Source organism: Tauraco erythrolophus, chromosome 1 (assembly GCF_009769465.1).
Source record: "Tauraco erythrolophus isolate bTauEry1 chromosome 1, bTauEry1.pri, whole genome shotgun sequence".
Lineage (NCBI taxonomy): Eukaryota > Metazoa > Chordata > Aves > Musophagiformes > Musophagidae > Tauraco > Tauraco erythrolophus.
Window position 1 is genome coordinate 31,544,361 of NC_141465.1, and position 21,722 is coordinate 31,566,082.

General features: G+C 42.7%; 1 protein-coding gene across 2 annotated transcripts; it reads left to right on the forward strand.

Moving 5' to 3' along the window:
- Positions 1–630: 630 nt before the first annotated feature.
- On the forward strand, positions 631–20,052 carry IFNAR2 (interferon alpha and beta receptor subunit 2). Of its 2 annotated transcripts, XM_086617757.1 has the most exons (10): positions 631–677; positions 1,972–2,291; positions 3,830–3,926; positions 8,003–8,044; positions 8,365–8,494; positions 8,679–8,842; positions 11,251–11,423; positions 12,932–13,094; positions 13,533–13,651; positions 18,668–20,052. In XM_086617757.1, the coding sequence occupies exons 2-10, from the start codon at positions 2,223–2,225 to the stop codon at positions 19,358–19,360; spliced, it is 1,650 nt and encodes a 549-aa protein (XP_086473883.1). In that variant the 5' UTR covers positions 631–677; positions 1,972–2,222; the 3' UTR covers positions 19,361–20,052. The 2 variants fall into 2 exon arrangements, with proteins under 2 accessions (XP_086473883.1, XP_086473877.1); XM_086617751.1 differs by lacking the exon at positions 631–677 and having other exon boundaries at positions 976–2,291.
- The last annotated feature ends 1,670 nt before the right edge of the window (positions 20,053–21,722 follow it).

A 21,722-nucleotide genomic window follows, 5' to 3' on the forward strand; every position in this document is an offset into this window, starting at 1 on the left:
GTTTCTTACCCCTCGCTCGCCTCAGGTAGGTACCAAGATCTTTTCATGAAGACCCCACACGACGTGACACAGGCTGCCTTTAATACCACCTTACTGCTGTTTCCACTATCCGAAAATACTTGGGCAGAGGACACCTCATCCATTTGGGTGCCCGTTAAGTCAAGTATGTATGAAACGCCTATCAGCAGCACCTCGCTCCCTCAACACTAAGGCCAAGGGCACCACAAACGAGGAAGACCAACCAGCAAATGCTTTCGCAGCTTTCGGCCGAGACTTCCTTCACGATAAGCATCAAAGACGTGGCAGGGGAGCGGAAGGGGGGGGAAGGCGGGGCGGGGGAGCGCGGGGCGGGGCGGGTAAGGTAAAAGCGAAACAAGGGCAGAAGCCGCTTTCCACGAGTGCGGGGAGGGAAGCTGTGCTTCTCCACGGGAGCCCTCGGCCACGGGCGAGGTGCAGCCTCCGCTCCAGATGCACCGGTACCTTACGGTCGGTGCCCGACGGCGCTACCGCACGCCGCTCCGCCGCCGACGCTGACGTCCCTCCCCTCCCCCCGCGCCGCGCCGCAGCGCCCCCTACGCCATTTCCCGTTCGCAGCCGGCGCCCGGCAGTTCTTCCTCGGCCTGAGGGGAGCCGGCGCGGCGCCGAGCGGAGCCTGCAGGAGTGCCGCCTGCTGCGAGGTACGGCTGGGAAGGCGGCGGCGGCGGCGTCTCCCTTTCGCGTTCCCTTAGTGGGTCGCCGCCCGCGGGGTGGGGGGCGAGGGCGCCTGTCTGTGGTGTGGCCGTTGGAGATGTTCCCTGAGAGTAGTCGGAGCGAGGGCTGGGGGCAGCCCCCGGCCGCGCTCGGCGGGGCGCCGCGGTGTGCTCCCCGCTCGCCCTCGGCGCGGAGAGGCGTCGGTGGGCGGCAGGCCAGGCTTCCCGAGCTGCGGTGGGCTGCCGAGATTTCCTGGAAAGGTCGCTGGTTTCCTCTAGCGCTTCGCTGGGCGCGTTGTGGAGGCCGCTGTTGGCCGAAATCCGTGTCCCCTCAGCACGTCTCGGCGTTAACACCAGCGGAGTCGCGCGTAAAACCAGCGAGTTACTGAGCTCGCTTCTTCGGCGGGGTCGCTGAAGGCGCAACTGACCCTCGCGATGGTCTGTGAGGGGCATCGGGGCAGATGTTGATGCAGGTAGCCGTGCTCAAGGCCAGGAATGTGTAAGGAAAAATGCACAACGGTGGGCTCTGACAGAGCTGCGTGTCGCCAAGGGCTTGTTCGTTGTCCTCCCCGCTGTCGTGGAGCGGCACAGGGCAGCCGAGGAGTCTGGTGGTGTGTTTCAATGCTGCGTGTCCCTCACTGGTTCCTCCAGGGGCATGTCTGGCTCACCGGGAGCACTGCTGGCAGCTTATGGAAAATGGAGTTCTGGTGAATGGACTTGGATTATTAAAGATTCATTATTTCGGTGTCCTTAGAAGTGACTTACACGAAGTCCCCCAACAAAGCCAGCAATAGAGCGTGGGCATAACATTACGACCTGCAGTGCCATTCCCTAGTTCACACGGTTTCAGGGGTAAAGTCGATCCGTATGTTGTATTACCTGTGTGGGTTTAGAACATTCCTCTGCTGACTTCTCTGCCCAAAACATCTCCTGTTGTGTCTGTCTCTCTCTCGATATTCAGATAAGTAGTTTTCTATAAATAAATATGCCATCTGTTTGTTTCAAAGAATAGGGTTTTTTTTGGCTGTACTGATGTGGAGCTTCTGAAGTACAAATCAGTGACTTTCAAAACTTGCTTTTTTTTCCCGATTGGAAGCAAATACAAAACAACCCAGCCTGAGCTCCTGTTAAAAATTGAGCTGCCACTGAAGATCTCGTGGAAGTGTGAAGCTGAGTTTTGAAAGTGCTGGGGGCTTCAGGCAGCTCCCAGAGGAGTTGTGAGCCCAGGCTGATGAAGAGAGTGGGGACTGATCTCACTAGTATTTCTGTGGCTTCTCTCCAGGAATTGCTGAGGCTCTGAAGAGGAAGAGTAACAAAAGCTAATCAGAGTTTTGACAGAAATGGTTCTCCCCTGGAATTTCCCCAGCATTGATAGATCTGCAGAGGACATCCAGCTTTAGACAACTGTGCAAACTCAGAGATAAACCTGTATTGTCACATTTTTCTTACGTGTTCTAAGGTGCCAAACACATAACTTGGCCTTGAATATGTGTCATGTAAGATACATGTGGTGTTCAGAATACAGAGCCATACATGAGTCGCTTCAGATTCCAAGAGTGGGATAGTTGTTATTCGTGCCAGCATGTACAGCAAGGATCAAAGGTAGGCAAATACATCTATTTTGTAATACTATGTATGGAGTGCTTTGAACATGGCTTGTGATTAATTGCAAGGATGAAGACATAAAGGATGTATTTTACTAAGTGAATTCAGGATCCTCAAAGTTTTCCTCTTAAGAGAAAATGTTGAACAGCCTGAAAAATCAGATCCTGCAGGTGTAACGGTTCTTTAAAGTGACTGGGAAAGTAACATTGTTTGGCTTTAGGTTTCTGTGTGACTTCTGGACAAAGCCGGTAACCTTATTGAATTAGAAAGCTAATTTTTTTCTATTGTGTAATCTGTAAGCTTGATCTGAATGAGAAATCAAATTATTTCATCTTCTGTCACGACCAGTAGTTTCAAAACCCAATGGATTTTACAGATATGTTGACTTAATCGCTTTCCGGTTTGCCGATATCAGTGATAAACTTACGAGATTTTATAACTAGTAAATCTTATATTCTTATCCATAATTTTTAATCTTGATTGAAAAGAGGAAGACTGGTATTTTATGTCTCCTAAAAATATTCCTCATGCTTGAATGAATTAATAAAGCGAACCAAACTGAAATGAGAAGAACGTCATTTTTATCTGTGGAATTATGATTATCAGTTTTACAGATACGGGTTGTCAGCATTTATCCAGTGACTTCCTATAGTCATGCTAAGACTTTGAGCGGAGGAAGATTGATGTCTCAGATAAGGGTTTCTTTTAATTCATCTGTTTTAACGTATGGTGTTGGCCATAGTATGCTTTGTCATGATTTTAAATTTTAAGCTGTGTGTTTTGCAGAGAAAATAATTTAAATTGTATTGTAAAATAATTTTAAATTAAAAAACAATTTATTTGTATTAAACCTGCAGAAGATTCTTTGGAAATCATTACAGCCTTGCCCAGCCATTTCTAGATCCACAGTTGTGCCTTAGTACTTTGCCTGAAATTCAAAACCAGATCCTGCAAATATTAATTCAATGAAGATAATAGAGTAAAATAATCACATTGAGGAGAAGGAATATTTTAATAGATTTTATGTATTAAAAATCATAACATAAACTTCATAATTTCTTTGTGATGAATAAGTTTTTACGGGGTTTTTTCCTAACCTCTCTCTTGATCTACCCTCTTTCTGGAAATGTTTTTTACAACAGTGATGAGTTCTTGTAATATTTCAAATAAAGCCAAGCAATGTTTATTTTTGTTGTATTTAATAAGTTGGAGTGAGTGGCATAGAATTTAAAGATGCTATCTTCCTGCAAAACTAGTACAATTAATCATAGTGCTTTCTTTATTTATTTGAAATGGTGAGAGCCCTTTGGTGTGTAAAAAGGAAAGTGCTATTGTCACCAAATTGCCTGTCTACTCTGAATATCCTTGCCCCACTCTCCTCCCCCCCACCTCATAGCAGTAACTGTTTCAGTACCACTACCTTCCCCCGAACATTGAAGAGGTTAAAATAACTCTTTGTACATAGACCTCGTTTAACTTGCAAGCAGTTTACTAAGATGATTTGCTGAATGTGATTGTTTTTAATGTATTTGCAGGTACAGAAGCAAAACGTTTATTTTACAACCAGTAGGTTACATTTCTTAATCACTATGGCAACACTGATGCATGGACCAATGCATTTTTATCAGCTTGGTAAGTTGCCTGTACCTTTGTGTTGTAAGAGGAGTATTACTGCTAATTTTTCACTAACACCTCCTGAGTTACTGAAGTAAGATACCATCATCTTATTATAGAGCTTTCCCTGGAATAATTCACAGAATCAAGTGTGAATCACAGAATACAGTAGTGTATTGTATTCTACATACCCTATTCCATACATAAACCATGATTTTTTCATAAGAAAGAAATACTTTGAAACAACATACTGCATTCTGCCGCTCTAAATCTCCAGGGAAGTCTTAGTGGGATGTTTTGTTTTCCATTTCTTATTCTTTCAGGACTCTAGTTTCTGGATTAGCAGGCACAACAAACATAGTTTGTTGACTGAGCTGTAGTTGTAGAGAGAAACTGTTTTGATCATTTAATTCTGTAAAAAGGATAAGATGGTAAAGAAGATTCCCCGTTCAATTTACAGACCATCTGTATTTCTCCAGTTTTAATTTTCTCAGTTATTTGATCTAAGGTGTTTTTTTTTTCTTGTCTATGTCTCTTACATAAGAATGTAACCTACAAAATTTTGCAATTCTCCAACTATCTTTGCTAAACATGTTTGTTGGAACAAAGTTTAGAGGCAGTTTGAACTCTAGATGAACAGAATTTAATTTCGATAGGGGAGAGGCATTTAAAAATCACAAATGCAGACAGAATAGATAAAGATTTGTCAACAGAAAATACATCAGCAAGACAGCTGACACGTGTGAGGTGGCTGGCATAAAGGAAAATCGCCAAAAACATTTGCATCTCCTAATTCGAAGGGCCTGCTCCATGGAAGCATGTCATTACTAGAGTCTGAGCATTGACAGTACTTATTCTATAGTGGGAATGTCCTTAATGTGCCAAAGGCTGTGTGTTTGTTGGAAGAAGGGAGTGTTCCTGCCACAAATAATTACAAACCTGAGCTTATGTTCAAGTACAGAACAATAAGCGTTAAAGTATTGCTTTGTTATGCATACCCACTGGATGTTTTTTCCAGATATATGATCTATTACCGTATGACAAGAAATCAGTTGTTCTACTTTTAACTGCACTTCTGTAAGAGGATGTTTGTTATTCAGTAATAACCTAGAAGAACAAGTGTAAAAGGAAGACATACAAGAGAGAGGATGTCTGTGGTTTGAAAGGCAAAATGAAACTTGAGAGAGATGAATTTTCTGTCTTATGGAAATAAAAATTTGCTGCATGTGCAACTCAAGTGAGCTTCTTAATCTCTTTGCATCTAATTTCAGAAGGGATGCTGGGAGCATGGTTTAATATTTGTGAGACAGGTGTCCGAAAAGCCAGATTTATAAGAGAGATTTGGCAAAGTATCCATCCCAAACGATTTCAGCAAACTTAGATGCCACGGTGTATTCGTGTGTGCTTCTGCGTGTGCCTCCTGCTAATTAAGGAGCAATTTTTGTAAGACACTTCTCTGTAGCCCTAAAGATTCTGTGCAGATATCTCTTTATTTAATTAATTGAGTAGGAAATTTTTCCTTTCCTCTTCCAGTACTCTCTGCAAAAGTATACAAGGAGTATAAAATAACTGCTTTAATGCATTAGGAAGTTATCCCAGTGTGTCTGGGACAGGACAGTTCCCACTGACCCACCACTATTCTGAATCACCTCTAATTTACCAGGAGTGTGTATTCTAGTATCATGTTTCACACAGTTGGGGGTTAGACCAGATGACCTCCAGAGGTCTCGTCCAACCTCAGCCACTCTGATAGTCCTGTCCTATCCCAAGCACAAGTACAGGCTGGGCAGAGGATGGATTGACAACAGCCCTGAGGAGAAGGAGTTGGGGTTGTTGGTTGAAGAGAGGCTCAACATGACCCAGCAATGTGCACTTGCAGCCCAGAAAGCCAATGGTATCCTGGGCTGCATCCATAGAAGCGTGGCCAGTGGATCAAGGAAGACGATTCTGCCCCTCTGTCTACTTTGCTCTTGTGAGACCGGGAGTACTGCGTTCAGCTCTGTGGCTCCCAACATAAGAAGGACGTGGAGCTGTTGGAGTGAGTCCAGAGGAGGGCCATGAAGATGATCTGAGCTCAGGCTGGAGCACCTCTCCTGTGAAGACAGGCTGAGAGAGTTGTGGTTGTTCAGCCTGGAGAAGAGAAGGCTCCGGGGACTCCTTTTAGCAGCCTTCTACTACCTAAAAGGGGCCTACAAGAAAGGTGGAGAGGGACTTTCTACAAGGGCATGTAGTGATAGGACAAGGGCCAATGGCTTTAAACTGAAAAACGCTGTATTTGGATTAGATCTAAGGAAGAAATTCTTCCCTTTGAGGGTAGTGAGCCACTGGAAGAGGTTGCCCAGAGAAGTTGATGCCCTATCCTGAGGAGTGTTCAAGGCCAGGTTGGATGAGGCCTTGAGCAACCTGGACCAGTGGCAGGTGTCCCTGCCCATGGCAGAGGGCTTGGAACTAGATGATCTTTAAGATCCCTTCCAACCCAAACTGTTCTATGATTATTTGCAGATCTGTTTGGTTTAATTTTTTATAAGGTATGTCCCAAATTTATTTTCTCTTTTCATGGTCATTCTTAGTGTGGCACACCTTGTTGACTCATCAAGTAGTTCTGTTATATTATTTGTCATAGTGCGTCACTTGAGAACATCAGTTGTGGACCAGAGTGCTGCTGTGTTAGTTGCTGGACAAATGTAAAGTTGAAGACATTCCTCATGCTATAGCAGTTACGATTCTAAGTGAGGATGAGGAGAATAAAAGAACGTGTTAAGACAGTATTAATCACCATAGTTCAACAGAGGTATCGGGCCAGAATTGTTTTGGGAATTGTCATATTTTTAGGTAGAGAGTTTAGGTGTCCGGACAAAAGAGTTCATGGAGAAGAGTTTTAGGGAGACTAATGAAGTAATTTTGCAGCTATTTCCAGAGAGTTCATCTAAAGCATGAGAATAAGCATGCATGTTTGAAATTAAACTAATAACTTCTTTGGCCAACTGAGTATGGGAGTTGGCATCTCATCAGTAAGAGGATAGGCCACAAAATGCCTTTAAAACGAAGACAGGAAGTTTATATTTGTTGCCCTCAGAAAGCGGAAGGGAGATAAAGGCTCTTGAGAAAAAAATTAGAAGGGTCAAACCAATAATTTCAAGAGTGTCTTGAAGCACCATGCTGAAATGATATGAATGATGCAAGACTGGGTTCATCACGGAAAAGAATTCTGGATGCAGAGAGAATCTGATGAGCGAACAGTCTCTTACACAGGTTATACAAGATGTGGGAGCCTCTAGAATGTCAGGAACTACAAGGAGGCTGGGTTCAAGAGATGGCTCGTACAGTAGACCTGACTGACAGACGGAATGTGGCCTTAACAACATGCTGTGACAGGAAAACAAGTATTGCAGCATCTGTTGGTGGTTTTTTCTCTTCTTTTCTTTTGCAGTCAGAGACTAGAATGCTGTAGAGTTAAACACCCACAGGGAAATGTTACAGAAACAGGACACAAAATAGAGAGGGAGTTATGAAACAGAGCCTGAAATAGAGTGTTGCAGGAGTTAGCTGACTGAAGACAGTGAGTAGTATATCAAAGTTGTTAAACTACAGCTGTGAGGGCTCTCCACATTTAGCAAAGAAGGACATCTGTGAAGATAATTCAATAATGTTCTTCCAGCAGTAATAGTATCCCTTCCCAGACCAGTTTTAAGATTCTTGTCATGACTTAAAGTGGTATTTAATGGACAGAGTGAGCTAGCTACCTGAAATATAGTCAGAATCCACTAACGCAATATTTGATAAGAACATCTTAAGTACTTTTATCCATGCTGAGTCTTGAATCTCGTCTGGCAGGGATCAGCATAAGCCTGAACCACAGTGTAGTTACCAAAGAACTGTCTCCTAGGAGCTTTGAATTATTGACAGAGGTTGGAAGAGGGCATCCCATACTCTGGGGAAGGAAAGAAGGGCAGAGGAAAGTAGGAGGAAGACGACGTGAAAGAAAGAAACGGTGCCACTGAGGGAATACTGAGCACTGTCTCTAATAATATAGTAAGCTAATAATCAGATATTGTAGACATACAAATGCATTAATACATAGTTTCATTTTCCAGTGTACATCAGCGTTCTGACTACAGCTTCTTGGAGCTTTCCTGGTAAGAGTTTTTATTGTCTTTCAAATGCTTTTCCTAACAGTTCAAAGAACTTGTGTATTCTCACCAAGCATTGTTTTACAACTTTATGCTTTTTGAAGAAAGAACTTAATAGAAATATAATACAGGAGGACAGTCCTTTGCATTGTTGTTTCTGTTGTACTGAACTCCTTTCCAGTCTATGGTTGCTTTATTTTGGGGCAAACATTGGGCTCCTCTAATTGGGTTTATTGATCAGAATTGTTGCAACCTCACATTTGTTTGCCATTCATATAGGTGGGCTGTTTGGTTTGATTTTCTTTTTGTTTTTTTTCCATTTCTAGAAAGATTTCTGGGAGGGCCATCTCACAACCTACAAATGGAATCTTACAATTTTCAGCACATTTTGTCCTGGCAGACAAAAAGTGATCCAACTGTTCCAACATACTATCATGTGCTGTACACTGACCGCAGGCAAGTCTTACTTTATAAGGAACTAATTTTACTTTTAGTGTTTATCAACTGAAGGTACTAAGGCTGGAGTTTTATTGTTTGTTTGTCTGGTTTTCCACCTAGAAATGCTCCCCCTGCCAATGCTTTCTTCTATCCGAGAATCCAGATAGATCAATCTTTTTTTATAACTTGTTTTGATTTACAGGAACTGGAAGACTGCTGAACAATGTTTGAATATTACACAACTGTCCTGTAATCTGACAGATGATTTTAAAGAGATTCAGACTCAGTATTCTCTATTGGTTCAGAGCTTCATAGGAACTGAAGTATTCACTTCTAATGCACTTCATTTTTGTCCATTTACTGACAGTAAGTTCTCTGTCTGCATTTGTTCCTTTTAGTAGTTTTTATTCCTAGCTGATGTATAAATGATGTTCTGCTAGCTTTGCAGTAGGACACTCTAAACTAACTTGATCGGTAGCTTATTCCTTTATCTAAGAGAAAATGAATTTGTGTGTAATCTATCAACATATCAGTTACAAGACATGAATATATAGGTAGCTTTCTAGAATTTGTGGTTACAGTAGTTCTGATAAATGGATGAGGCTCTGGTTTTGAAAAAAAAAAATAGAGAGGAAGTGGCAAGCATTGACAAGCAAAAAGTAAAGATCTCTAAGTGCTTAAGATACACAACGTAAAAAAACCCACAACATTGACTGCTTGAGAACATAAAAACAATGTGAAGAGTTAAAGAAATACCATGTCTGCACTAGGTATAGGGGAAGAGATTTACTTGTTGGTTCATCAAACTGCTCTTTTCCCTTTCCTTGCTGAAAGAAGGGGCTTACTAGCTGTGACATCTTCTAATGCCAGAGGTGCCTTCACCCTTAGTTTTGCTTAGTATTCAGTTTTGAAGTAACAGAGATAGAGATTGAGGAACACCTGTTTAGAAAGTTTAATAATTAAAGTGATGTGCTGAAACTAAAGTTACTGACAATATCTGGGTTTTGTAACTTTAGACTAATCCAGTTCACTCGCTCTGAAAAAGCTTCCTTAAGCTTCACCAAAGATAGTGAGTGTAGCCTCCAGTTGGAGGACTATGGAGGAGAAATAGGTCGCATTACCCCAAATTCAGCACAGAGGTAGCCACTGCTGTGTCCACTTGCAGTCTCAAAAATGATGGAAAAACTGAAGGGGATGGAGAGAATAGCCACAAGCATAACTGAAGGATTCGAGAACATCGCTCTGAGGTGGAGGCCTTCAGTCTTTCAGCAGGTAAAGAGAAGGTGCACTGACCACTAGTTAATACGAAGGCAGGCTTCTTCAGTCTTGCAAACAAAGCATAACAGCGTGCCCTGACTGGAAGCTGAAGCTAGATAGTTTTAGCTAGGAACAAGAGGCATGTTTTGAATTGACCACTCGAACAAACTCGGGTGCTCTGACTCGTTGTCCATCACTGGCATCTTGCAAAATGAAACTGGATGTTTTGCAAGTAGTTCTCTAGTTCAAACCACAAGCGATTGAGTGCTGTCATGTTTTCCAGGGCACAGGACTTAGATGAACTCTGTAGTCCTTTTTTTTGTTTCACAGAGCCTTAATAGGAAAGAATCAGAATTCTGTGGTATTTCCCTATTGGGTGTAGTTGATACCTATCTTCAAATACCTACGGTGGAATCTCACTCCTTTTGGCAGATGGATTTGAGTGAAGACAGAAAAGCTTTATAACAAAGAGCCAGAAGAACCATCACATTTAACTGTAACCAGATTTAAGCTAATGTTTATTCGCAACTTAAAACAAAAGTTGAGAAAGGAGTAAGTGTGCAACCATTTGACTAGGACATGCTTTCCTGTTTAAGAGTAGATGAAAGCTCACGTTTGTTCTAAGTATTAAACTTTTTTTTTTTGCTTTCTACACTATTTCAGGAGCAGTAGTTAGCAAATGTATATCGCTTTTCTGAATTTTGCAGAGGCTAGTCTCCACCTTGATCAAAACTTTCATGCTTCTGGAAAAGACAAAAGTGATATGCAGACTCACTAAATTTTCATGGGTTTTGCCCCCACATTGTATGTACTACATAGAAACGGAGGATTATGGAGATAGTTTGTTCTCGCATCATTTTCCAACATTCCTACTTTCCTGTGTTGGGAGAAAGAAGATCTTAGGCTTGATTCACTATGGAAGTTCCTCTGATCTTGATGGATGTGTAGTTTCGGAGAGAAGAGACAATTAGTATGCGTGTCTCTTCAAACACATACCTGCTCTGAGGACATGAACTCGAGAGGTTATTTTGACCGCAATGGAAGTCTCGCAGAGGTGTAACTATGTTTCACTAGGTCCTCTGTCCTGCTGTCAGGGAGCTCAGCTGTCAAGTTTAGACCTATAGTCTTCCTTGCAACCACTGAATTTCTACAAAGATTCAGAGAGTGACTAGAAGATGATGTTGAGCAAGAAAGCGGTCAATTTTCCTATACATTAACATCAGCTTTCCTCTCAAATATATAGAAAGCTCACATCTTTGTGGAGCTGAAGCAAAGCCTCTGTCACCTTTCTGCTTTTTTGCTCCCCTCCACTGCTTTCTGTTTTTGGAATCTAGTCATGTGGGAAAAGATAATTTGACTGTGGAACTTAAATGTTGCAAGACCTTGTGAGTTTGCAACAGTGACATACTCTGAAATCTGATTAGCCAGCTATATATCCATCACTGAAAAATAGTTGGTCCTGAATACATAGTGTGTATTTTTTTCCCATAATTTTTTTTCTCTTTCTTTTTTAATAGCATTCCTGGGACCACCAGAAGTTAATATCAGTTCCTGTCTAAACTGCATAAATGTCACCATAAAGCTGCCAACCTCTCATGTCAGAAAAAATGGAAAGCTACTGTCTTTAATTGATATATATGGTGAGCTGGATTATGATATAACACTGAAAACACGCGACGGAGAGCATAAGGTAAAGAACTTTTTGGTTCATTTGTGCTTTAGGGGAGAAATACAGAAAGCCTAAAATGGCTCTGATGGTTATCAGATTTACAGAAGCAAATATGTGAATAGAAGATACTTAGAAGAAAACAAAGAGAATGGCCAACATAACCTTAGCTTCCTTTTACTGTAGAGTAGCAGGCCTAGAAGGGGAATACTAGTTGTCCTCTATCCTTACTTGAAATAAAGCACAGGGCACTGGCTCAAGTGTTTATTCTCTGGGAAGACAAGGGAAAGACAGTTTAGCAGAAATGACTAGCAGATACATGCTAAGAAAATATGTTCATAAAGCAGTTCAGTAGTTTTCTGTCAAGCTGGAAAACTGTCCATTTAGTTTCTGAAACAACGTATTCTGGGTCTGATACTATTTAATTTATGTAATTTTTTTTATATGCTGAGATAGAGGTAGATAGGCACAACTAGAACTTAAAATGGTCCTCACAAAAATGGAGAAATAATCTTAAAATAATAGAAGATAATAAGGACTGAAGCAAGGCATAACTGTTAAGAAATTGTCTGTACAATAAGTAGAGTGGTGACAGCTACACAGGCGACAGTTTTGCTTGAAAGGACGAGAGTGTTCTGTCATGTTACAAGCTAAACATGACTCACATGTTGCTGAGAGAGAAGAAAAAAATAATGTGTATTTTTATTTACTTAGTATTTGTAAAGCCCACCTGCCCTGTACCAGTCTGGAGTTCAGGAAAGGCATGAACCAGTTGAGTAGGATCCAAAAGGGAACAGTGAGGACTGTAAGGGATCCTGATATGTGACCTGTGAGGAAATGCTGGAATAACAGGGAACCACACAGTGTAAGCAAGCAAAGCACAGTTAGAGGCCAGAGTCTCTGAGTATGTAAACATTTACTACAGAAAAGGAGGGAATAAACCATTTACTGTGACTGTGATTGAAAACATTGGTTTGGAAAACATTGGGAAACTGGCAGTTGTGCAGACTTTAGGTTAAACATCAAGAGAGACATTAATATCAAGGCTGGTGAAGCACTACAATAAGTTGCCTAGCTTAAGCATGGACTACTCGTACTGAATGTTTTGAACAGCAGCTCAGACAGGTACCTGTTGGAAATGTAATCTGTCTAATGCATTCTGCCATGAGGCACAAAAGAAGGACCACAGCTTGCCTGCCGTGGATATTTTTTCCCTGATCTCTGAATCAGAATACTATTTGCAGTTTCAAATCTCTAGAATCTACGCGAGGCTACTTCAGGGGGACATGTAGCGACCAACAGTTGGAGACAGAAGGCAATTAATCTTTGCTAATACGATATTTCACAAATAGGTGTAAGGTAGCCATCTTGACATCAGCTAGAAGCAGTTGTCCAGGTAAACCATTGGGTTACTGTGTTGTTTTTTGCAGTTTTCGATGTTACTGCATTTCTCTGAAATAGCCGTGATGGTTTGTGGCTGGGGATCTCTTTTTAGGCAAATAGTTAACTTTAAATGTTGTCTTTCATGACAGAGGCCGCATGAGAAAACCACTGAAGAAGTTTTTAGTACTGTCATTGAAGAATTGTATCCAAATAGAAATTACTGTGTGTCTGTTTCGGTCACTGCATCTATAAATAAACATTCCATCCCATCAGCCTGGAAATGTGTAGCTGCAGACTCTGTAACTCGACAAGGTAACTGTGCTGTGGTGCAGGAATGGACTGTCTGACTTAATTATTTGCAAGTGTTTTCTTTGTACGTAGGAGGATGTACAAGTTAATCCTAAAAGTAATAAGAGAAAGTACCTTCTGAGTGATAAACATTGTGGGGGTTTATAAGTGAAATACAAAAACCCGTCCACTTTGGGGCTACAAATCTGTTGTTAATCCTGTGAGCTGTACAGATCTCCACTAACTGCATAAACAGTTATCGAAGATGATGTAATTCGTTTTTTAATTTCTGAATCTAATTTGAGATTTGGTCTTGTTTTGACTTCGAACTCGATGACCTCCAGAGGTCCCTTATAACCAAAATTGTTCTGTGATTCTAAATAGCTGTTCTGAATGTGAAGTATGAAATGTAGTCATTGGAATCTTCATGTATGTTTATTCGTTTTTTTTTTTCACTTGCAGATTATCATACATTTGCAATCACAGGCGCTGTATGTTTTTCACTGATACTAGCTGGTGCCCTGAAGTGTGTTCATGCAGGATGTTATATTCTTAAAAAAAAACCACTTCCCTGTGCCTTGGTATGTAATAATTCTCATGTTTAACCTTTCTGGTTGGGAGGAGGAGGTTTACGATGTGAAATTTCTAATCTTGTGGATTAGGTAGTGTCATGGTTTAGGCCGATCCGGCAACTAAACTCCACACAGCTGCTCTTTCACTCCTTCTCCAGTAAAGTGGAGAGGAGAAAAAAATATAATAAAAGGACTGAGGGTCGAGACAAGAACAGAGGGAGCACCCACCAACCATGGTCCTGGGCAAAACAGACTCGGTTTGGGAATAAAACAATTCATTTTATTAACAGTTACTTTGAAAAGATAGAGACAAAGAAAACCAGTTAATCGAGAGGATAAAAAGAAAACAAGGTGTCATGGTTTGATGTGGGGGGGGGGTGGTTCTGGTGGCAGGAGAGGGGTTTTGGTCCCTGTGACCTCCCCAGTTTTGGAACCGGGTTAGGCTTAGTTCTGGCCACCAGATCAGACTGCCATCCCCCTCGGGGTTGAGCCAATAGGGCGCCTCTGCGAATTGCCCTATTTAAGTCAGGACAATTTTTAGGAGGTAGAGTCGGGAGGAAAAGGAAGGGGGGGGGGGGAAGGTGTCGGTTTTAAGATCTGGTTTTGTTTCTTTCTGTCCTCTCAAGTAATCGGTTTTTGTTTCCCTTTGTCCTTCTAAGTAATCATTAATAAACTGTTTTGCTTTGAGAAAAGCTCTGCCTGTTTTGCCCAGGACCATGGTTGGTGGGTGCTCCCTCTGTTCTTGCCTCAACCCTCAGTCCCTTTGGTTTTTTTTTTCTCTCCTCTGTACTTTACTGGAGAAGGAGAGACTGTGTGAGTTTTAGTTGCTGGATCAGCCTAAAACCATGACACAAGGCCAGATCTTAAAAACAACACCCCCCCCACACACCCCTTTCCTTTTCTTCCCAGCTCCACCTCCTCCCCCAGCGGTGCAGGGGGACAGGGAATGGAGGAGTGCAGGTCAGTTCATCCCATGTTGTTACTGCCACTCCTTTCTTAAAGGAAGAGGAGTCCTTACACCATTTTCCCTTGCTCCAGTGGATCCCTTACTCACGAGGAAAATCCACAAACTTCTCCAGTGTGAGTCCTACCCACGGGATGCAATCCTTCCCGATTGGATTGCTCCAGTGCGGGCTTTACCACAGTCTTGGATTCTTAGGGAGTTGTTGCCACTCACTCCAGCGTGGGTCGTTCCACGGACTCTAGATGCCTCTCTACCTTGTCGTGAGTCCCGTGCTTCATGACCATCCTCAGGCTCAGGCATCTCTTCTCCGACGTGGGCTTCTCCATGGGCTGCGAGTGGGTCTCTGCTCCACCGAGTCTGTCCTGGCTGCAGGGGGGCCACCTGCTGTCTTGCCACCGGTTGCAGGGAAAACTCAGCTCTGGCATACTTCCTCCCGCTCCATCTTCACTGACCTGGTGGCCGTGTGGCCGTTTCTCTCAGATCTCAGTCCTCTCTGGGTGAACTTGGCCCAGTGGGCACCCTGGGAGCAGGGTGCTCCCCGAGTTCCCCAAGCGGCTTCACTGCCACCATCCTCAGCGGGTGGCGCAGGCCCGGCGCGGGCAGCCACCCAGCCGGGAGCTGGGGAGAGGGGGCAGAGCCCTCCTCCCATCTCCTCGCTCTTGGGCAAAGCACACCTTTCCGGTTCCTTTGTCCCAACTTGAATAGGGCAATTCGCAGAGGCGCCCGATTGGCTCAACCCCAAGTGGGATGGGAGTCCTATCTGATGGCCAGAACTGGGTCTGACCGGGTTCCAAAACCAGGGAAGCCACAGGGAGCAAATCCCCTCTCCTGCCACCAGAAATCCCCCCACATCAAACCATCACAGGTCGAAGTTAACAGAAGTACATATAACGTTTTAAGTTACTAACAGAGATAGAGGTGTGATCATCCCACCCTACTCAGTGCTTGTCAGGCCACACCTGGAGTACTGTGTCCGGTTCTGGTCCCCACAGTGCAAGAAAGGTACAGACAGAGTGGAGAGGGTCCAGAGCAGGGCTCCGAAGATGATCAAAGGGCTGGAGAACCTGTCCTGTGAGGAAAGACTGAAGTAGTTAGGTCTTTTCTCCCTTGAGAAGAGAAGGCTCAGGGAGTACCTCATTACAGTATTCCAGTACTTAAAGAGCAGCTGCAAACAAGTTAGAGGTTCTCAAGACAAGGGGCAAGGGGTACAATTTGCACCATGAGAGGTTTCGTCTTGATATAAGAAAGAATTTTTTTACAATGAGAACAATCAATCGCTGGATCAACCTCCCCAAGGATGTGGTAGAGTCCCCATCACTGGAGGTTTTCAATATGTGGTTAGACAACGTGCTGGATCATCTCATCTAGGCTCCCTCTCCCATGAAAGGCTGGACGAAATGGTCTTTCGAGGTCCCTTCCTGCCTGAGCTGTTCTAGGATTTGATGAAGTCAGAGGGGATAGGCAGTAGTGAAGAGGAGACCCCCCCTCCCAAAGTAATTTTAGATGAACTCTTTATGGTACACAGAAGGGGGCTAGGTCCTACAGCAGAGCACTTGGCGTGAGACAATTAACCTATTGCCCTTTGAAAATTACCTTATATCTAAATCCTTGATGCAGCATTCAAATGTCTTCTACTATCTGAGTCAGGGCAATACTCCAGAACAAAAAACCTACTCCAGTTCTTAGGTGAAGTGCATAGGGAGAAGACCTGTTCACCAAGAAGGAGGATGCTCCGAAAACATTCAGGAGCAATGTGTATCCGTTGCTCCTTAGCAAAGCAGTGTCTGGCACAGTTTGCCTCTGTTGTTTCACCCTGCAGCATTGTACTCCTCTCTAAGAGCAAAACCAATTAGTCCTGTAATATTTTTTCCACTTATTACACCAAAAATCAGAGCGTTCCCTGAAGATTTGGAGATAATTTAGCCAGGTCCCTGGTTGCTGGTGTGTAAAGGCATTTTGAGAGATTGTATGACTGAAAGCAAATATTTTAAACTTCCTTTCAAGGTCTTTTCTTTATCGCATTACCATAAGAAAGTAAGCTGAAAAGATAAAAGGTAGCTTTATGACCCAGTTGGATATGGGTGTATTGTTCCTGTAGTGATGCATAAAAACAGCCTGGAGTTGGGAGTTTTGGTGTCATTATGCCCAAAAGATGGGCCAGTTATTTAGGCACATTTGGAGAAGAGTCACTGTTAGTGCTCTAAGACTTTTTTTTCCTAAAGCTATACTTCATGGTTATTGTCCACAAAAGGACTCAAGAACAGCATGTAAAAAGTGCTGGAAGTAAAAGTTCAGCCTGGTAAGAGCAAGATCTGGATGGTTGTTGGAAATGATCTGACACACAACAAATAAGAACTTACTCTCAATGCACCTCAACAAGGAGACAGAGGACAGACCATCAAAGACCTTAGTAGTAGAGACAAGACACTGCTTTGAGGAAGCAGTCTTTAAAGCACGTTTCTCAGGTTTCCCCAGTCTGTTTTGCGACATCAACAGTAGCTTCTCAGTCAAAGCAAAAATCCTCTTTACTGAAATCGGATGTACCTTGCAGGCCCCCAACTTCCAGTTCCACATGTATCTCATACCATAGATTGGGATGCAGTTGTGTGTGGATGTGTCCCTGCCAGAAAAGTATCTTAGTTGTTAGTTCTAGAACTGTTACTTGCAAGTTCAGGATCGCTTCTCTGGGTAGCCTGGTGCGTGTCTTCCTTCTCCAGTCTCAGTAATGACTTATTACTGTATTCTGTTATAAACAGATATCAGTGGAGAAGATGCTTGATAGTGGGAAACTTAGGGGAGGGAAAAAAAAAAAAGGATATTTATATGCAAGTTATCTCTGCCAGAATCTAGAGCTGGCGTAGCATCTTAGAAACTCACTCTGGGACCAGATTGTCATAATCTACCCAAATATTGGAGTTGAACGGAGGGAAGAAAAAAAAAAAGTCAAAGGAAAATAAAAGAAACAATATAGCTCGGGAAGAAAACTTACTCAGGGAGGGGGGAGTATGGGCACATACACAAATTAGTCACATATAGTGATTGGCAAAAAAGTCCATGATTAAGGAAAAGTACTTAAGGAAGGAAGGAAGGTAATGGTAATATATAACTTAAATTTTTTCACTATTTTTCTGTGATCAAGTGTCATGTTTTAATGCTTGAGGAAGCCAGTCCTCAGTCAGCTAGTCTTTTATTTTAATAGAGAGGAAACTGAACAGAGACTGAACTGCCACTAAATTTCAATCAAAAATAGCAGGATTCCTGGGACTTGTTTCTATCCATCTTTGCTTTCTTGCTTGCTCTTTTTTTAACAGTCTGACTTCTTTAACATTTAATTTTATGGAGGATTTCAGCATAAATATTTTCCATTTTCTACAAACATATCTGAAGCAGATTGGTATCAACTTTTCCTAAGACTTTTTTCTTTGTGTTTCTGTCCTTTGCTGTGTCATTACCTTCATATCCCTAAGATTGCTAGACATGACTTTGCCAAGTAGTGTCTAAGGTTAATTATTTTTAGTTGTCAGCGTTTTCCCTCAATGCTTTGAATGTTCAATAATCCTCAGAACCGCAGAGTAAAACTGAGAAAATGGGACTTAGGATGTTACATAGTTTGTCGCTTTGAATGGTACATTTCTAAGAGACATGGAAGTTGATCATCCATGTAAGGCTTCTCTTTTGCGTGGTAACTGTAAGAGCTAATACAGAGTTGCAAGACTCACCTCAGGTTTAAGATGTGTTTCTAAACTGAGCTTTTAGTCTTAGAAAGACAGCTCAGAAATCAGAATGAAAACATTTCATACCTGACAGTGCTTGGCACTAATGTCATTTCTTTGACGCTGTTCAGTGCTGTGTGTGTTGATTTGTAATGAAGGCTGTCGTATTTACAGGAATGGAGAAGAGGGAACTCTCCTAGATGTTCTGAACTCTGCAGAAAAAGCCAAAAGCGTGGCACAGAAAGAACCATTCGTTTGACAATCTTACGATTAGGGGTATTTTTTTTCATGTTTTTCTGCGTATGTGCAAATTTGGCTGATGTTTTTTAATTCACTTTGCTCTCTTAGGTTTTAATCAAGACGTTAGACTATTCACCTTGGACATTTGAATCAGAAAAAATCGCCTCTGTAGAGATCATTTATAAAGAGGTTAAAAAAAAGGCAAATGAATCCACTGGTGGTGTCAGTGATGAAGATGACAGCTATGACAGTGACAGCGATGCCATAAGTAATCACGACTATGCAAGGCGTGAGATCATAAGCAGAGTACCTCATTCCTCTGACATGCCAAATGTATTCGTGCAGTGCCCTACAAATAGCATATGTGACGACAGTAGCAGCCAGGCAAGTGAAAATCCGGACGCTGACCCAGAAGATTTTGAAGAGCGTGAGATGGACATAGTAGAAGACTACAACGACACCAGTAGTGACTTACTTAATCCTTTCTCTGAGGTGAATTGTAACTATTTTCCTAGGCGAAGGAACAGTGCTTGCTTTACCATTAACTTAAAAACTGTGCAGTTGGGAACCTCTGAAGAGGACATGGATAGTTCTGCAGGTCTGCTTTCTTCTCAAGAAGATGTAGTTGACTGGCAGTGTACTCGTGCTGTTGAATCAAAACTCCTGGATGACACAGAAAGTGTGCAGAAACCACACTGTCATAACGGCTCTCATGAATGGCAAAATTCCTCTGGTTCTTCTGATGAAAGTGACTCATCAGATTCAGATACGGACCAAAAAACTGAATACATAAGAAGATGAACAAGTGAGAACCACTGTTATTTTAGAACATGCGAATTGATGTTGTTCAACTTTCTTTCTGCACTCAACATATCTTGTTTTTTTCTTTGTTTAACATTCTGTGAGTATATATGCCCGAACACTGAAAATATGCAACACTCATTTTGAACAAATATTTCTCTGATCTCTCCAGGTATGGTTCAGGTTGAATTACCCACAGAGAAACAAAAATTACTGTTCAGATGCAGCAGAAGGAGTAGTGATTTCATTTTGCAGTTTCATAGTGAATTATACCTTTTAGCTGTTGCAAAGTAAGTATTTTCTGTAACTCAAGTGAGAAATTAGTTTGTCCTACAGAGAGTTGTGAGTGGCCGGTCTCTCAGCCAGACCACTTTTTTACTTTGAAAGGACTCTGCTGTCGTTCTTTAGCTTTGTTGATGGATTACTCTGAAACCTGTTTTGCAGGATGGATTGCTGTATTCAAGTCAGTGAACTGATTTTTACAGATTTTACAGTTTGTGCAGAGAAAGCTGATCAAGTGAAACAATGGGGTGAAGATAAGAATACTCATCTTACCAGAGTTCTTGCTGTGAATTGAGGCATTAAATATACTTTTTTGTAATTTTTATTAATATAATTTTGCACAATTATTGAATACTACACTTTTTAATAATCTTTTTTTTATGACATTCAAACATGACTGCAATGTACAGTTATACTTTAACATTTATGCTTCATAAAAAGATAACTTTTCATATCCCTGTCTGAATTTTTACTCATGCCTTTGAAAAGCCACTATCCACCCGAGAGTCCTGAGAGAGCTGGCGGATGTCTTTGCCAAACCCCTGTCCATTATCTTTGGGCAGTCTTGGCTCACTGGGGAAGTTCCGCTGGACTGGAGGCTGGCGGACGTTACCCCCATTTACAAAAAAGGGCGGAAGGAGGATCCGGGGAACTACAGGCCTGTCAGTTTGACCTCGGTGACGGGCAAAGTCATGGAACAGGTTATCTTGAGTGCTATTAATGAGCACATACAGGTTAACCGGGTGATCAGGCCCAGTCAACATGGGTTTATGAAAGGCAGCTCTTGCCAATCAAACCTGATCACCTTCTATGACAGGGTGACCCGCCTGGTTGAGGAGGGAAGGGCTGTGGATGTAGTTTTCCTAGACCTCAGTAAAGCCTTTGATACAGTTTCTCATAGTGTTCTGGTTGAGAAACTGATAACTGCTGGCCTGGATAGGCACACCCTCCTTTGGGTTAAAAACTGGCTGGATGGCCGGGCCCAAAGAGTGGTGGTAAATGGGGCTAAATCCGGCTGGAGGCTGGTCACCAGTGGGGTTCCCCAGGGCTCAGTGCTGGGTCCAGTTTTGTTTAACATCTTTATCAATGACCTGGATGAGGGGATTGAATGTACCCTCAGTAAATTTGCGGACGACACCAAGCTGGGAGGCTGTGTCGATCTGCTCGAGGGTAGGGAGGCCCTTCAGAGGGATTTGAACAGACTGGATCGTTGGGCTGAGGCCAATGGCATGAGCTTTAATAAGGCCAAGTGCAGAGTCCTTCACTTGGGGTATAAAAACCCCAAGCATCGCTATAGGCTCGGGGAAGAGTGGCTGGAGAGCTGCCTGGCGGAGGAGGACCTGGGGGTCTTGGTTGACTACCGGCTTGATATGAGCCAGCAGTGTGCCCAGGTGGCCAAAAAGGCCAATGGGATACTGGCGTGTATCAAGAATAGTGTGACCAGCAGGAGCAGGGAAGTGATCCTGCCCCTGTACTCGGCACTGGTGAGGCCGCACCTGGAATATTGTGTCCAGTTTTGGGCCCCTCGCTTTAAGAGAGATATTGAGCTCCTGGAACGAGTCCAAAGAAGGGCGACTAAACTGGTCAAGGGGCTGGAAAATAAAACTTATGAGGAGCGGCTGAGGGAGTTGGGGCTGTTTAGCCTGGAGAAGAGGAGGCTGAGAAGAGACCTGATTACGGCCTATAAATACTTGAGAAAAGATGGTGGGGAGGTGGGGAAGGGCTCTTTACATTAGTGATGGGTGATAGAACAAGAGGAAATGGGCATAAGCTTAGTCAGGGGAGATTCAGGTTGGACGTTAGAAAGTATTTCTTCTCTGAAAGGGTTGTCAGCCACTGGAATAGGCTGCCTAGGGAGGTGGTTGAGTCCCCATCCCTGGATGTGTTTAAGAATAGGGTGGATGATCTACTTGAGGATATGGTTTAATGGGGATTAGGGATGGTTGGACTCGATGATCTCTAAGGTCTTTTCCAACCTAGAAATCTATGAAATCTATGAATCTATGAGTTAGCTTGCTGAGAATTTACTACTTATACGAAGGCTTTTAGGTATCACATAGCTGAAAAAAAAAACTTTTTT